Source organism: Macroventuria anomochaeta (genome assembly GCF_010093625.1).
Source record: "Macroventuria anomochaeta strain CBS 525.71 unplaced genomic scaffold BU25scaffold_17, whole genome shotgun sequence".
In the NCBI taxonomy this organism is placed as follows: Eukaryota; Fungi; Ascomycota; class Dothideomycetes; order Pleosporales; family Didymellaceae; genus Macroventuria; species Macroventuria anomochaeta.
This window is the reverse complement of record NW_022985378.1, coordinates 332,424-349,736: the sequence shown is the minus strand read 5'-3', so window position 1 is coordinate 349,736 and position 17,313 is coordinate 332,424. Positions and strand designations below refer to the sequence as shown.

The window sequence follows — 17,313 nt, the reverse complement described above, 5'->3', positions numbered from 1 at the left end:
AGGACAGCGAGTGATTGGAGGCAATTGTCCGGCAGCTGCAGCTTCAACGACTATCGCAGGCTCACTGCGGAGGTCATCAAGGAGAGCATTGATGTTGGCAGGCTTTGTTTGCATGAGCATTCCTTGTTTGTAGTGATGGTTGCTTGCAAGGGCATTCCAATTGCTGCAGCGGCTCCTGCCTCACTTGGTCATGCAGCGTTCCTGCAGCTGTCAACGTGCAAGAGATCCACGTTCTCCAAGGCCACGCCGGTGGGCCAGAGGAAGCGTGCAGTAGCAGCACTCGACACGCGGATAGCCGTCCAGTCTGTCCACTGAAGGCCTCCAGCAGTCAGGAGGAGCGCTGAAGGAGAAGCTGGCACTCGGACCAGCTGATGCCGGTTCCCTTGTGGCTTGCTGCTGTCTTACTGAATTCTGAAACATCAAGCAGTGCAGCAGCTCACGCTCTCACAAGCACGCAGCTGCACCCTTCTGCTGCCGGCTGGGAGAATTACTTATGCTGTCTTCTCGCCCATGACTACCTCCAGCCTGCTGTCTGCACCGCTGTCCGCAGAAGAGCCAATGGCCTGTCGCACCGCCGCTTGACTCGCCCGCAAATCCGCAAGGTCCCTGGATTTCCCATAGCACCAGTAGCTCGCGTTGACCCCTAAGCATTGGCCCCGTCAACCTAGAAGCGCGCGACGCAACGACCGCGCAGCTTCTCCAAACACTGCAGCTTCGTTCTGCACTGGAGGCTGCTGCACTCGCCGCCCTGCTGCTGCACTCCGCAGGCCCTGAGCACGCAGCATGTCGCTCAACGGGCTGGACGATGTCGCCGTCACACAGGCGTACCAGAGCGCACTGGCCGAGGCTGGTGGATGGTGCGAAGCCCCCTCCCCCCCAAGTATCTCCGCAATCTCCAGCCGCTGTGCTAATGTATCGTGAGTAGGTTCCTGCTTAAGTACACGGCAAGGGATGCTGTCGACGTCCTCACCAAGGGAACCGGCGGGGTGCAAGAGGCGCGCACTGCGGTCGCACAGTACGAAGACAAGTCGCCGCTGTATGGCCTGCTGCTGTACCGCCGCCGGAAGGTGCTGGTCAAGTACGTGCCCGAGGGGACGTCCCGGCTGCTCCAGGGTAAGTGACGCATGCGCGCTCATACAATGGCAAATTGGCAGATCAGGGCTGCGCTAATATCCACTCCCAGCCCGCGTTGCCGTCCACTTCATCACTGTGACCGAGAAGTTCGCGCCGCACGACATCGTCCTCTCCATCAGCACCCCCGAAGAGCTTAGCGATGCCGCCCTTACCTCGGCCTGCACCCTGCACACCGCTGCCCCCTCGAGCTCTTCGTCCAGTGGGTCGTCTGCACGACAGCAGAAGCTGAGCTGGATCAGGGAAGAATCCGAGGCACCTGGCCAGCCTGGAGGAGACGACAGCCCGGTACTGCGGCAACCACCGACATCCTCGTCCACCATACCGACCATTCTCGAGCCCACAATCAGCAACGTGGAGGGGTCACTGCGGAGTGGTTCAGTAGTGTCACAAAACACCGAGCAGGTCCCTATAGTCCTCGACGAGGAGGTGCTGGAAGCAAAGCCCGTGGCAGAAGTGAAGCCAGCGCCAGAGATCTCGCACGTTACAATCGGGGTTACACAAGAACCGCAGACACCTGAAACAGACGACCTCAGTGACTTCAGGGAGACGCTCACGGGTTACGACCAGCTCTTCGAAGGTGGACCTGAGCCAAGAGCCTCCTCACAGACTACTCGTCCTGACTACAACGAGCTGTACGAGCACTACTACGCCCAATACACAAAACCCAAAGAGAAGCTAGGGCCACGACCCCGAGCATCACAGGAGGGCAGACGACCATCTACCTCAAGCAGCGGCTCCCAACTTGCTTCGAGAGCGAAATCGTCACTACCATCCGGTCTTCGCTCAGCTAACCGCAAAGTGCCGGAATCGAAGAAGCCCAAACTCAAAGACCCAGCAACAGAACCGAACCTCGCGAATCCCGCATCCCTGCCTCCGCCGCCGTCCCCAATACCCGAAACTCCTATTTCTCCCATCTCGGTCACTTTCTCCTTAAAGAGTCCGGCTAGTGTACGTTCTATGCCCGTGAGCTACAGCAGCGGACACAGATCAAACGGCAACACACAGGAGAGGACACGGTTGATGAAGGCCTTGGAATTGCGTAAGAAGCAGATGAAGGCTCAACAAGACCGGCAGAGCAGGATGGCAGAGGAAGCAACAGGGAGCAACGAAGCAAAGGAGCAGGATGCTGAGCCTAAGACTTTCCTCGATTATCGCAGCACGATGGTCGACCCACCAGAATTGACCAGCAAGTCGATCGATACTACGGCCGAAGCCTCGAACGCTACGACCCCGTGGACAGCGAACAACGCAGAGGGCACTGCCACATCGCAAAACAAGGGATTTGAGGACAGGAAGATATCGCTGGAGGAGGATACAACTTCAACTGTGGCAGTGGACAGCTCAGGTATGGTTTACACCAACAACCAGACCGAGAACGATGATCTCAATTCTGCTGTATTCGTGTCTTCGCCGGTATCTGCGCAAACGCAGGGTTCATCTGTCGCACCATCCACCCGACCCTCATCCCTGTCCGAGGACGATCATAATAACATGGATGATGCACAGAAGGCTGCCCATATTCCAGAACATACAACTTGGGATAATCTAGACGAGCAGCAATCTGTGGACAGCTCACCAACAATTGTCCCGGAAAGCAGAACGCCAGTTCCCTCTTTGGATATGCAGGTCCCTAGTCAGTTGCCGACCCCGCCAGAGGACGCCCCACTTGGGTCAAACGAGAATCAGACGTCAAAGCGGGAATCCACAACAACCCTTATGCCTTCTAACCCTCAAGACCAATCACGCCGCTCCAACCGCGAGTCAACCATCTACATGCCCCCTGACGAGGGCACTCAGCTCAATGATAACCAGTCTAAGAGACGCAACAGAGAGTCGATGATCCTGCCCAGCTCCAAAAGAGAAAGCTGGTATCAGTCGAAAGAAAAGCGCAGGGCACTGCTTGATCCGATACAGGTGAGCGCAGAAAACTCCGAGGCAGAGTACCTGTCCGACGAGTCCTTTATGGAAGAACTTCGCAGCGCGGAGGTCCGGCAGGCGAAGCCAATGTCCGTGTCCAAGTCGCCGATCATGCCGTTCTTCTCTCGACAGTCGTCTGAGCCCAAGCTCTCCTCGCCACCGAAGAGGGCTGTATCGACATCCTTCAACAACGCAACCCGGACATCACCAGAGCAGCTCGCGAGGAAGTCGTCAGGTCCGTGGATCACCTCCACCAAGAGCGAGGATATGGCCCCACCACCAAAGATGAACTCCGTCAAAGTATCTGGTGGCATTGCGCAAAGGATCAAGGCACTTGCTGAGAAGTCCAAGCGTGATTCACAAGCATCGTTGAGTCCACACGATACCCCACGGTCAAGACCTGGATCCAGCTTGGCGCAGCGAAAGTCGAACTTCTTCGCAGCAACACCCATCGAGAGGTCACCTGACGGTACGCCTGTGCAACGACTGGGCAGCCCGTCACTCCTGAGTCTGTCTAACCAGACCACGCCTGACAAGAAGCCAGCACTGCAACCTTCGCCAATGACAACCGATCGCACCGTGTACAACGTACAGCAAGTGGATCAGCCCGAGACTGTGCAGGTTACTGCTCGTATCATTCAAGATGATCGCACAAAGCAACCAACATTGGCTATGCCAACTGAGACCACACCACTGGACCTCCACCAGAGCCCACTGATCATCGACCATCAGAAGCCCGCATTTGTCCCTAAGAGCCCAACCCGTGTGAAGACGGCACCGCCTGCTACCATGGAACCAGCTTCCCCTAGAGCACCATCGTCTTCACATTCACGTGATCAGGGCCCTGCGCTTCCTCGATCTTCATCTGAAAGCAGCTGGAGGTCGTTCGGTCGCCGAATGAGTGAGACCAAGTCGATCCACAGCCATGACGGTGACGACGAGAAGCGAGAGGAGAAGAAGGGAAAGAAGGACTCACGCACAAGCAAGTTGTTCAAGCGCATGTCTTCATCGATGTCAACCATGCCGTGGAAGAACTCACAGTCAAGCCTTGCTCTTCCTGAGCAGGACATGCGATCTACTTCTTTGTCGTCTCTTCGGGAACCGCCGCCCCCTGTCCAGGTTGGCGACCTCAATATCCAATTCCCTGACACATTGGCAAGTCTCTCGTCCCACCGTAGCCTGACATAATGCTAACAATAATACAGCTGTGGAAGCGCCGTTTCGTCGAGATTGACGCCTTGGGCAACCTTGTCCTAGGCCCCTCGATATCAAATCCAAAGGGCATCACAAAACGCTTCCACCTCACCGAGTTCAAGGCTCCCTACCCACCTGACCAGGACCAACAGGAGCTTCCAAACAGCGTTGTACTGGACTTCATTGACGGTCGGACACTGCAGTGTGCATGCGAGTCCTCTACCTTGCAGGCTCATGTCCTGCAAAGTAAGTCTAGAACACTCTGCCACGTAAACGGCTGCTAATAATATTCAGTACTCCGAGAGGCGCATGATGCATGGATTGCCCACAGTCAAGCATCCTAAGTTCTCAACACCCCACTTCCAACACACTTCCATATCCCACATACCCAGCCTTTCGTGGCGCATTTCCTTACGACGTACGATAGTAGAGCAGACATTTCTTTTGTGTTTTTGGATTTATCGCGGTTGCATGGACGCCCAGCTGTGGCTCAAAAGGTTCGGTACATCATCACATTGCATACTTCTTTTTGTTAGCCTGTGTTCATCTGGCGTTTCGCAAAAGCTTCTCATACCCCTTTATATTTGGGCGAGATTGTACATTCAGGGGTGAGGCTTGGGGCTTTGATACTTGTATAATATCTAATGCTGCTGTGCAGCTTGAGAGTTGGCGGCTGGCACCAGTACAGTAGCACGTTGTTACTTTCGCAAGTGTGACTATCTTCCTTGCGATTGTTTTTCTTTAGTGCGCACTGAAGGTGTAGGGTACCAACAGGACCTGCTCCTTCCTCCACTTCCTATGCGCCGAAGTCTTGGCACCACACACGTTCCTGCTGGCTGAAGCTTGCGTCATGCATTTCTTCCCCAAAGGCACATCTCGCGTTCACAGCTGAACAACTTATGCCCTTCTTCAATTTGCTATCGAGCTCTTGACTGTCGATGAGTGCCTGCAAGCCCCTCTGTGCACGTGACGTGCTGCGCCTCGCCAGCTCAGCCTGATCAGATTGACGCTCAACCTGCGTCTTCGTCCTACGGTACTGCTCTCTATCAGCCGCTAAACCGCCTCGAAGCATGGCTCAGACACTGCACTTACCCGCGACACTACACCAAAGCAGCGGTCAATCGAGCGAGACGGGAAGCCTTTAGCACATCTACCTCCGCCTCGCAGGCCCTGAGAATATTCATCTACTCGTTCTCGGGCCAGTTTCTGATCCAAAAGTGCCTCTATACTTCTCCTTTTCGGAAGGTCACCTTGACAAGCTGGATGGGCAGTATGAGGCCATCTCCTACACCTGGGGCGAGCCGAACCTTATCTACCCCCTGTATTTGCAGGACGGTTCTTGTGTCTAAGCTACACAGAACCTTGACCTAGCACTTCGAAGACTTCGCCGCCCAGACAGAATAAGAGCTATTCTTGTGCAGTCCGACCTTTCGAAAACCGCGCAATGGGTCTGTTGGACTTGCTCGATAATTATCTTCAACGCTGCAAGAAGCGATGTCGCATCAGTCCTAGATATATACAAGACGGCCTCTGTCAATGTCTGTAAACCACAGTCTTCATACTGCTGGGCTAGTGGCATAGCTTGGTTGCTGATTTACTTCAACTGTTTTACACCTCTGCCTGCTGACATGAGTACTTCCAACCCGTCCCACTGCGCATACTCTCGGACATGTCTTGGGAACAGAACCATGATGCCTCGTGATGGTCTTATCTCGTACAGACAATACTTTCACGATTGCACTTGCAGCGCAGATCGGCAGGAGGTGCATGAAGTCTTGATACTATGCCCAGTGGCACGGGAAAAAGCCCAAGACGCCGAGATTTATTGTGATTCGTACCGTTTGATTGGTAATGCTTGTGTATCCTCTTCTCAGAATCTTTATGGGGAGAGAAGGAGAACAAGCATCGGTCGGAGGTACATTGGCTCTATGCACGATTATGCTGGTGTACCTAGCGATGTTTCAATGCAGACTCTATAAGACTCCTCAGTCAATGCGTGAGATCTCTCTTATCACAAGACTACATACAGTCTGATCTCTAGCGCAGAATTCCAGTATGACTTACGTTCAAGCCTTCCAGTCCGATTTTTCTACACACAACATGTTACAAATGTAATAGTGACCTGCTGGCATGCAGATACCAGTAGCCCTCGGCCTTTGTCTACCAAGAAGAAGTTTGCATTGTGGTCGCTCGCACAAACAGACCATGGGACTGTCATGAGGCGTTTGGCATGCTATTGAAGTTTCATAAATATTAGAGACGGGTCACCACACGCCATGATAAAGCTTGCTCGAGCGCTGATCACATATCAATAAGGCGTGAGGCGGTAGCATGCACATAAACTGGGTCAGAAGAGGTGATTGATACCTACCTTACACAACCATATACCGGGATATTTCAGACTGGACATATCTCAGTGAAACGACCACTCCCGTCGTACGAATGGAATGGTTCTTCACCCAAGGATGGTCCCAAGACGCCCGCAGTGCCTATCGAACGATACGTATGCCCGATATCCTGGTTATCCTGTAGGACAGGGTGGAGCCCAAGCGACTCGTGTACATGGTAGTATGTATGAGGGTCCGAATCTTTGACTTCGAATATTCTGCGTTGGTATGAACGAAGTGCATCTCCTGCTCGGAGAGCCTTATTTCCCACCCCAAAGAAAGTCAATGGTCCCATGTTCGCTCGGAAGAAAATCCGGATTCGTGGACGAACGAAAGGTCTTTCCAGTACGTCCAGCCTTCGAGCGTGTTATCAACGACTTTGCATGATCTGAAAGCTGATATCGTTTCCACTACCACTGAGAAAGGACAAGTGGGAGACAAGAAGCCCAACGCGCATAATTCGCGATGGGTTCCTCATTCCTGTCATAATGGTTATGACTTAGCGAATTGTGTGGGTTATACACCGTGCTGACAATCGGATAAGTATCGAAATGTATCTTAAGGATTGGCGGTGAGGGTAGAATGTACGTCAGTTGTCTGCCATTGCCCCACCAGATGCACCACAACCCAATCTAAACTCTATGACTAGAAGGTTCCCAGAGGAAGTGCGCATGCATTCCGCTCAGGAGCTCGTTCTCTGGTACGAATGGTTGCTGTCGCCAGTCCGGCACCCAAGACGGCCATTGATCAGACCATGGAAGAACTGATGTGCGAGTACACAGTTGATTATATATGCAGTGTTGTCGTAAGAAACACTCAAGTCCGGGATCTGGGAGAGGCTTTCGTTGGGCGAGGAAAGACACTCGTGATACTCCTTGATCTGATTCGTCGGTCGAATGCTGTTTTTGACCTTCAGACACGCAAGTGCAAATGCTTCGTACGTCTGTTGTTCGTTCAGCGAATAGTCTTTGGTGCATACCATACATGTCTTAAGCCAGACGTGGAGCAGGCTTAGAAAACGCTCTGTTGTTGCCGAATGAGGCGACTTGGGTGTGTGTGGACGATGCACGTCTCGTGAGTATTTTTGTTGTTTGTTGTTGTTGCCTAGACTTGTGAACGCGAGGCTGACACAAGTCGCCTACTACCCTACAGCATGGCTCCTTCCTGCTAAGTTATTCAGCACACTCAAGGACACCTGCTGGAAACGTAGCTTCGTGATCATTAGCTATGTCGCTATGCAAAAATACGATGCTGCAGCATTACCCCTTCCATCCCACCTTTCATGTATTCATAAGTTCTCACTTCAACACCAACCTCCCCAACATCTTTCTCAACGCCTCCGCGCCCTGCGTCCCATCATCTCCCAACCCCTGTTCAATCCCCTTAACCAGATCCTCCGTCTTCCCCCTCAACTCATCAATAACTCTTTTCGAGTAATTAAAGCTGCCCTTGCTCTCCATGTACTTCAGCGCATAGCGCTTCACCTCCTCATCCGTCGTCTTCTGTTTCAGAATGTTGATTAAGATCTGATTGCTAGGATCGGCGCGTATGGCGTGAATAACGGGAAACGAGAATTTGCCTTCTGTGAGGTCTTCGCAGAGCCCTTTAAGAGAGGAGTAGCCGGATGTGGGGGAGAGGTTGAGGTGGTCGTCGAGGATTTGGAAGAGTAGTCCGATTGTGGACACTAATGGTGCGCAGTCCCTGTGTCTATGTTAGCATGGAAATGCGAGAGGCCAGAGAAGAAGACGTACACTTGCACCGCGCTCTCAGCCTGCATGAGCTTGATCGCCAGTCTGAACAGCCCACCCGTCTTGTTGCCTACCATTTCCAAATAGTCTGCTTCGCTGGGACATGTCAGGCTATCTCGCCAGTATAGATCCATGCCCTGGCCTCTGTGCAGGTTCAAAAGCTCCTCTGTGAAGATCTCGATCAGCTTGGGGTTGGCCATAAGCATCAGCTCCTGCAGCGCCTTGAAGTATACGTAGTTCGCCGAGTTGATTGTTTGCGCAACGCCGAAGATGCTGTTTGCGACAGGGATACCTCGCCGTAATATCGAGCTGTCTTCGACATCGTCGACCAAGAGAGACGCTGTGTGCAGCATGCCAACCGCCCGCGTTATGACCTCGAGCCGCTCAGGAGGAACTTTGAGCCACAGATTGAATGCTGCTATGCATTGCGACCGAATATCTTTACCTGGGTGGCCCCAGAGATAATCATACGGCCCAAGAAGTATGCGCTCCTTCTCCTCTGTCCATGCCGCACCATTGCCGTATATGAGATTTTCGCCCAGGTTCTTCGTGTCATTCGGCGGGGAGAGTGGGGTAGGGTAGTTCGTGCTGACTTCTTCGAGATTCATAGGTTCGGATTGCGATTGCGATTGCAACCGCGCGTGAAATTGTTGTTGTGTGCCGATGAGTGGCTCTGTGGAGGCGTGCGACGTCTTGCTCTTCTTGCTTTGGCTCATCCAGTCGGTTTCTGAGAGTGGGCGCAAGACGCTGTGATGTGGGTTTACAGGGTGACCGTTGGTGACTTGACCAGTGGAGCTCGTTCGAGGTGGTATGGCGTTTGGTGAAGCGAAGGGGTGTGTTGCGGTGGACATGATTCGCGGTAGTGGGGATTATGTATGATGCGCGGGTAATGCTGATGTAGGTGTCTGGAGTGTCAGACGCCGAGGTCGATGCGGGGCAAGACACAGGAGAAGAGATCTGTGACAAGGCTATATGCAGCTCTTGACGCGTGCAAGTCCCTCAGTGCGCTGTGCGCTGGGACCGTGAGGACGGAATGGTCGGAGGCCGAGGCGTGTTGTTGGGATGAATAGTTCGTGAAGCTCTTGAGCGGCGCGGAGATCTAGAGACACCGAATGCTGCAAGGCGCAAGAGACAGGTTGCAATGTCACGATGTCAGCGAGATGTCACTTGAAACCATCAGCAGGGCGATTGTAGCTCCAGGCACAGTCGCAGCAGAAGCTGCAGGCCATGTGCGCGTGGTTCAATCGAAGCTTGAACATGACGCAGTCTTCGGCAAGTGTGGGCCGAGTCCACTGTGGCTGAGATCTCTTTCACATGAATGGTGGGGCCTGGATAAATACGAACCCAAATGCAGTCAATGACTACGTCAACATCTATCCTGGCATAGCTTGACAACACATGAGTTATTGCTTCGCGTTGGGTTTATCTTCTGAAGGCGTGAAGCAAAAAGCATCTTGTTGCAGTATCGAGGGCTCGAAAGTAAGTTTGATAGATTCGTTGACTGTTACGTCAAATGTAATTATACATGCTAGAGGAATGGCTAAACTGCCAAAGTGTATCGTAGCCTCCATGTGAAAAGACGAGGGATATAGTCGAAAGATTTATAAACTGGCCAGCCATGACCTTAACGCCGACATTGGTGAACTCCAAATTGAACCATTTCGAACAGAACCTTGCGACATTGGCGACATTGATAGGCACCCACATCGACACCCACGCAGCGAAGTCCGCATACCATTATCCTACGAATAACTCAGTCGATGTTGTTGATGCTTAGGACTCGGCGTTGACCTTCGAGATCTTCCTTCTTTTAACCGACTTAGCCGTGGCACGCTTCTGTTGCAGCCCAAGGTTCCGGCTCAGTTCGTCGTTGAACATCTTGCGTCTGTGTGCATCCGATGTGTCTTGAGATTTGCCATAGTAGCCTCGAGCCAAGCTCTCATCAGCAATGTCCAGAACGTCTAGAGCCGCATCGAACTTGCCCTTCGCATGTCCAACGGCTTCGAGCCACGGGAATGCATTGCGGTAGATCTGCTGAGCGGCGTTCTTGGGCTGACGGTACCAACCGATGTTGGCGTCGATGTAGAACTTCTCGATGTTGGTAGCCCAGATGAGGACAGCGAAGCAAGCATTGTTGTATGCTTTCGATGTGCGGCCAAAGCCCCAACCTTTGAGGCGCATGGTCTTGAGGTGCAAAGCGCTGCCAGGACCAAGGTTGATCATGAATGCGTAAAGTGCAATGGTGTCGGCAAAGACGAGTTCGTTGCCATATAAGATATCACAGCCTTCTTGGTGGATCTGCTTGTTGACTGCGAGAAGCGAAGGAACCAGAGATGTAGGTTGTTCGTCCGCGTCGTCGTTGATTCTGTGCGACTGATAGTAGGATCCTGTACCGACGGAGTCGAATGTCTTGTTCGACACGCGCTCTACACAGCGACGCTTGTTGCGCTGAACCGCAACGAACTTGATGCCAGAGGGATCCGTGAGCGCATAGTTGTAGATCATGTTACGGATCTCTGCAGGTAGCTGAAGGAAGGGAAAGATCTTGCGCTTCGGAAGCGGTCTGGATGCTACGGTGTTGCGTTGCTTCTGAAGTCGTGTCAGTATCGCTGGCGTGCCTGCAGAGCAGCCGGCGAACCTTTGGTTTCACGATTTCTTCTTCCGACTCAACATCCGTCTCATCAATATCCGTCTCATCAACATCCATCTCTTTCATGCGATAATTGACCTGCGTTCGCTTGCGCTTCGAGTAACGGCCGGACGCGAAGGTCGTCTGTGGCGCGGCGGCTTGAGACATGGTGAGCTGATTCGATGCAATTGACGTCAAAGAGGGGTCTGAAAGAAAGTGCGAGCGTTGGTTTTGAATGGGACGCGTGTTATACATAGGAAACACGAAAGAGACGCTCTCGGGCGACTTTTATAGAAAGTTGCATAAATAGTAACGATCAGCTACTTTCCGAATCGGGTCATTAGCGTAGGCTGCAACTGAGGCGAGCAAGGGTTAGTCAGGCATCAACTCGACGGCCTCTTAGATCAAAATAGACGTGCAGTGGATTGGGCAATGGAAGACCGTTTCGAAGTCATGTCCGTAACAAGCGTTGACGATGCTCGAGTTATGAGAGGAAAGTGAAGGTAGAAGGAAGCGCGTCTCGAGTCGCGTCATGACTGCTTAGTAACCGGCGCACTAACCGTATCTGTTAGCGCAAAATGAGGGCTGCACTTTCCGCAAGCCAACAACAAGATGGCATCAATTGAATCTTTGCTAACTCTCACGCTCGACCTGCCGCCGAGCTGTATCGAGTTCTGGCCGCGCGACTCGCAGTACGCTGTTGTTGGCACATACAACCTCGAGAAAGAAGACGGACAAGGATTGTCAGATCCTGCACAACATGAGGGGCAAAAGAAGAGCCAGCAGCGCAACGGGAGCTTGATACTGGTTCGTGTAAAAGGTGATAGAGTGTAAGTAATCACTTCAGCAGACCCTGAGATTTTGAAGATGTGAGACTCATAACAATCAGCGAAATCGTCCAGACACTTACAACACCATCTGCAATCTTAGATGTACACTTTCTTCCACAAGAGGGCGCAGACTCCATCTTCGGAGTGGCGACTTCAACAGGTTCGATTGGTATCTACCAGTTGGATCAAGAATCTGCTGGGGACATCCCTGAAATCATCCTCCTTCAGACCATCCAATATTTCCCCGAGAATGAGCTGATCACCGCTTTCTCATGGCACCCAGAGCAGTCCGCCGTTGGCATGACTCTCTCGACTGGAAAGGTATGTCTCGGCAAAGTCGACTTGGAAAACCCATCGCATATGGACGTTGGGCTCCACGAGCTGGAAGCCTGGACCCTTGCATTCCTGCCAGATGGAACGGGCATTTACTCCGGAGGCGATGATAGCGCTCTGAAGTACATGGAGCTACCACGTGATCACCCCGACAGCAAAGAGGAAATCGCCGGAGCAAACTACGCCCCTTCGTGGATCATGTCATGGTCAGACAAGAAAGCCCACAGCGCCGGTGTCACCGCAATCCTCCCACTCCACTCGGACAGCGCAAGCAGTTGGATAGTCACCGGTAGCTACGACGATCATATCCGCCTGATCCACGCCCCTACCGTTGGCCGCCGGCAAGTGCATGCTGAGATGGACCTTGGAGGCGGAGTGTGGCGCTTGAAGGTTTTAGACAAGAAGTTGCCACGCCAAGCCGCAATTAACTCGAGCGAAGCGACACAGCCGCCGGAAGAAGTACTCCTGCTGGTCAGCTGTATGCATGCTGGTGTGCGCATTGTCAAGCTTGTTCGCGACGGCGATGATTGGTGTTTCAAGGTTCTGGCCAAGTTCGAGGAGCACAAGAGCATGAACTATGGAAGCGACTCGCAGGTTGGACTGAATGCGAAGGGGCAGCGAACATTCATCTCTACGAGCTTTTATGATCGACTGCTATGTCTCTGGAGATATTAGGGGAAGAATAGTAGGCAGGTGTTCTTGCTGTCAAGCGTGCGCACAGCTGTTATATTTTGAGTAACTCTTGCAGCAATCAAGACTTTCCTTGAAGACAATCACCATATACACAGCATCTTGTTATGTCATTTCGCACTGAAACACATCAGGTACACAAGTTCGAATGGCGGGAGAGATGTGAGGTTTGCATTCTCAAGTGTTTTAATTGTTTGTTGGTATACAGATGTGAAAGCTAACGATGAGTCAAGAGACAATGTCGAGTAGCGTAGACAGCACGCATGTGGGAAGAAGTGAAGGATTGAACTGAGGTTGTATTTCACTATTCTGTGTGTTTAAGTATGTTGTGGTCTCGGTTGAGACCCTATTACCCTGGTATATACTGTCCTGGAATTGTGACTTCCAGGGCCAGTATATAGTCGGCTTCTCCTCACGTAGTCTAAACCGTGACAGACAACAACACCAAAAGCAGATCCGTAAACAGGCGACGAGGTTCATCTGCAGTAGAAAAAAAAACACCTTGGTATATGAAGAAGAGAAAAAAGTATCCGATCATCAAAATAAAAAGGTCTCGAACCTAAAAATGAAAAGAAAGCTATATACAACCCTAATCTGGGCCCAAAGAACAAAACCCGCGCCAGAAAAAAGGAAAGGAAACTACGATACATGCCCTCAACGGGAAGCAGCTGACGCGTAGCCGGTCACCGAGTCGTTGCTGGTGGTGCTGAGCGCCACCGAAGCAGGTGAGAGGGGCGAGGGAGGCGATGGGGACGGGAGCAGCGGGCGACGCCCACTGCCAGGCAACGAGGATGAAGTGGTACCTCACAGGTATTTGCTAGGAGGCGGGCCGCGAGTGTCTAGGGGCCTAGACGAGGTTTGACGCTGGTGGTTCCCTCATGGAAACCGCTCACCGCTGTTCATCATCGGGGATGATGAACTGGTGACCCCAAGCGTTGCGGTATACACCGGGAGAAAGTCGGCTCTGCTAGGCGTGCGTCACTTCCCTCGACAGCGAGCGCCAACAGGTTATCGCCCGCCAGACCAGTCAACTTTCCGTAGCCGTGAAGTATCCTTACTCGCCGCTCGGGGAATGCGCGCGAGTACTGAATCTGCTCACTCGCGCGCTGGCGGGCGATGGCAGGAGGAAGCTCGAGACCGTCGGACATCCTACCTGTGGTGGTGTACTGTTGGTGGTTTAGTCGGGGTGTTGGTGACGGTATGGTCGCACTTACTGCTTGTGATGGGTAGCTGCTGCTGAGTGGTGTAGATATGGGCAATGCTTGCGCGTAGCTGGGATCAAAGGCTGAGCTGCTATGCTGTACTACGTGAATACCGCACAGAGCAGTGTGATCGATGCTTTTTATACTCTTCAAAAGGCTTGGGTCTTACAGCTCTGTGGGGTCAAGGCGTCCATGAACCGGACAGTCGTGATGGCGGAATCCTTTTGGTTCGGCCATTTGCAACGCACACAGATATTGTGCTGCAGAAATCCAGGCGGGAGCATTATCTGGGAGCATCACATAGGGCTATCGAACAAGCGAACCATCGTGAAAATTCTCTCGACTATTGGATCTTCATCGCTACCAGAGGTTTACAAACGGAAGTAACGGACACCGATCACTCGATCACTTTCCCCTTGGAACGCCCAATAGGACATAGATCCCGCTGATCAACCATATTGAGGGGATTCGAAGTAAGACCACGATTTTCGTAAAAAGGACGCGTTGAAATGCCCTCTCTTTGGTGGTGTGCCACCATAGTGACTTTCAATTTTTTGAGCCTCAAAGTCGTATTGCAGTAACGCTTTTTGTTATCGAAATAGCATAGTGATGGAGTACACGTTGCAGTAGTTGCACTAAATGAAGGTGTAACCGCGCAGGGCAGTCGGTCAAGGGGGGAACCGCGCGAAGCAGTAGAATCAGTATATATTATGTTGTTCTTGTTCAGTGTTCTGTCTCTCTCACCAGGCCATCAGGGTCTGTTTTCATGACGTATCCGTCGTTCAGACAGAGGTAGAAAGGGCTTGTTGGAAAGGGCAAGAGAGCACTGCGCCAACACACGTGGCACACATGACCTCTATACTCCATATATCGTCATAGTACACCTTCAATACGAGTACTTGTGTGTAGACAGCTGTATCGTGATCTGATAGGCGGAGATTCCAAGCGACTCATGGTTCTTTACATTGTGATATGGTCTGCAGAGTTGCATGTTGATTGGAGAACAATGCGTGGTTCGGCGGCAGAGCAAACCAAGGTTGGGGATTATATGGTTGGAGCGGAGAGCCCGGTAGGTCTTTTTATCTGGTTCCGATCTGGACGTGGTCTTTACAAACCGCCATGTGGTAAAGGTTATTCGAATTGTATCACTGTGTATGGCTGACTTCTGAATTCCTTGCAAATCCTGTCTGGTGTGGCTTGGATGGTCAATGCTGTTTTGTCTGGCGTATGCGGTCCTCAAGGCTAGATGGGTCCTGGTTGACTTGGTATAACTCGTACGAGCAGTCATTTTAGCCGTTCGTGTTATCGCCCAGGAATGAAGGAGATCTTGACAAGAGGTATCTGAAAGCAGCAAAAGCTCGCTCTTTTATATGGTCTCAGCAAGCACTCATCTCGACCATGACATGTCCTTGGAGTCGTTGCAGACACAACTATAGCCACTCAGTTGTAGTGACCTCTCATACCATGTTGAGAAAGCAGTTATATGGTTCGCAAGATTACTGCGAGTAGTACTGAGCTTCTACCGAATGAGCGATCGATCTATGGAGGTAGCTTATGCTGAACCAGACTTTGTCAACGCTCTGCAGTTAAGCATTTACACGACTGCTCATTCCGGAACGGAATTTTGAAGTGGCACATTGTTCAAAAAGACAATTACGGGTTTACGATCGTAGTGAAGGGCACTGCACGTGGATACAGAGGTGGGACAGTGCTAGCGTAGTAGCGCCGCCCCACCTCAATGTCCATGCAGGGGCACGAAACCCCGGCAAATGTCCGTCAGCCTGTGACGCATTCTTCACACGACACACGACAGTTTTCTTCGTTCTTCAAAAAACCGACTGTCGATAACCTGAGGCGTAGAACACCTACCAAGATTGAGCTGAAGAAGTGGAGATATGTCAGTCGAGATACAGCCACCCTTAGAGCCAGCACCATCGACACTTACTGTCCAGTCTGCCAGCACGACACACAGTTGCCCGTCATGTGGCACAACCTTCGCTGTTGATATTGAGGGCGCGGAAGAGGCGAAGAGAACTATCAGAGAGCTGCAAGCGCAGATGGGGTTGCTCAGGGAAAAGGCCGCAGCTGCAGGTACGTTTGCGAAGCTTATAAACTCCTAATACGTGCCACAAGTATGCTTACGCGTCATGGAGTGGACAAGTGTGCCGACTACGAAGATCAGATTCGCACCCTGAAGATGGCGCCGCTGAGCAATAATAAGCCAGCACGCAACAACACATCGGACTCAGTCGATACCTCCTCCCCAGACGGGCATCCATCGACAGCAACCTCAGCTCACGCCAGGACGCAATCCCGCTTTTCGTTCCTTACTGGTAGATTGGCCTCGCCTGTGAACTCGACGAACGCGCCGCCCCTGCCTGCTCCAACGCCCAAACCATTAGCAGATCCCAATTTACTCCATGAACTCGAACGCGAGCGTGCACTTCGAGCGAAAGCGGAGGACAGGGTGCGCACCGTTGACTCGGAAATTGAGGAGCTCAGTGTCACTCTATTCTCTCAGGCCAACGAAATGGTGGCCGAGGAGCGTAGAGCAAGAGCAAAGCTTGAAGAGCGGATAGAACTGCTTGAGAAGAAGGACAAGGACAAGATGGCACGGCTGGACCGTCTGGAGAAAGCAGTCAGCCGGCTTGACCGCGTCAACGCTCTGCTGAACAAGGAGGAAACACCGGGCACTGCGAACCCAAATCTTGCTTCACAGCCGAGACGATGAGACATCGTCAGAACGACTACTACATTGAGCGCAGCGAGGCAACTGACTGCCGGACAGCCCACCAGCCTCTGAGCGCTCTTTTTCTCCAACATGTTTTTATTTTCCCGCGACTTTCCTTTGAGATACCCCCCCCCCCCTCCCATATATCTGGTTTTAGCGTTTAGCATAGTCACAGACGTTTTGGCATCATTTGTATCAGTCAGGTGTCTTGAAAAGCTAGGCATCGGAGTAGATAGGGACACAACATGAATGCATCTCGTGGCTACTCAGCCCTGGAGCACCGACGACAACGCAAAAATTGCATCAGCAAACGAAAAACTGGATTCAAATGTAGAACATACTACAATTATCTAGGAACACAGTTCCACGGTATACGGCACCTTTCCTCACCAGGAGACACTGATACGAGCGTCTACCCACCAATCTTTCCATACGTGCTCTAAGTCCTGTTAGGCGGCTGGACACCGTCACTTCTTTCTGCGCTGGTTACTTCGTGTACCACAGTCATTGTGATTACA

The 17,313-nt window shown here is 52.1% G+C and overlaps 5 protein-coding genes across 5 annotated transcripts; 3 read left to right on the top strand and 2 right to left on the bottom strand.

The window, feature by feature from the left end:
• Positions 1–783: 783 nt before the first annotated feature.
• On the top strand, positions 784–4,918 carry BU25DRAFT_448706 (uncharacterized protein; the record flags this gene model as incomplete). Its single annotated transcript, XM_033709606.1, has 5 exons — positions 784–857; positions 926–1,113; positions 1,184–4,206; positions 4,257–4,491; positions 4,540–4,918. The coding sequence occupies 5 exons, from the start codon at positions 784–786 to the stop codon at positions 4,587–4,589; spliced, it is 3,570 nt and encodes a 1,189-aa protein (XP_033561572.1). The 3' UTR covers positions 4,590–4,918.
• Positions 4,919–7,774: 2,856 nt separating this feature from the next.
• BU25DRAFT_62422 (geranylgeranyl pyrophosphate synthetase) lies at positions 7,775–9,361 on the bottom strand. Its single transcript, XM_033711972.1, has 2 exons — positions 8,384–9,361; positions 7,775–8,333 (listed from the first exon to the last, which is right to left on the bottom strand). Exons 1-2 carry the CDS (start codon positions 9,229–9,231, stop codon positions 7,931–7,933), a joined length of 1,251 nt encoding a protein of 416 aa, XP_033561571.1. The 5' UTR covers positions 9,232–9,361; the 3' UTR covers positions 7,775–7,930.
• A 792-nt stretch (positions 9,362–10,153) lies between these two features.
• BU25DRAFT_341505 (uncharacterized protein) lies at positions 10,154–10,951 on the bottom strand (the record flags this gene model as incomplete). Its single annotated transcript, XM_033702872.1, has 1 exon — positions 10,154–10,951. A coding segment is annotated over one exon (798 nt), but the record flags the coding sequence as incomplete, so codon positions are not given.
• Positions 10,952–11,621: 670 nt separating this feature from the next.
• Positions 11,622–12,863, top strand: BU25DRAFT_491428 (uncharacterized protein; the record flags this gene model as incomplete). The annotated part of the gene is made up of 2 exons (XM_033711566.1): positions 11,622–11,839; positions 11,899–12,863. The coding sequence occupies 2 exons, from the start codon at positions 11,622–11,624 to the stop codon at positions 12,845–12,847; spliced, it is 1,167 nt and encodes a 388-aa protein (XP_033561569.1). The 3' UTR covers positions 12,848–12,863.
• A 2,982-nt stretch (positions 12,864–15,845) lies between these two features.
• On the top strand, positions 15,846–16,917 carry BU25DRAFT_410977 (uncharacterized protein). Its single transcript, XM_033706435.1, has 2 exons — positions 15,846–16,155; positions 16,218–16,917. Exons 1-2 carry the CDS (start codon positions 15,960–15,962, stop codon positions 16,793–16,795), a joined length of 774 nt encoding a protein of 257 aa, XP_033561568.1. The 5' UTR covers positions 15,846–15,959; the 3' UTR covers positions 16,796–16,917.
• Positions 16,918–17,313: the final 396 nt, after the last annotated feature.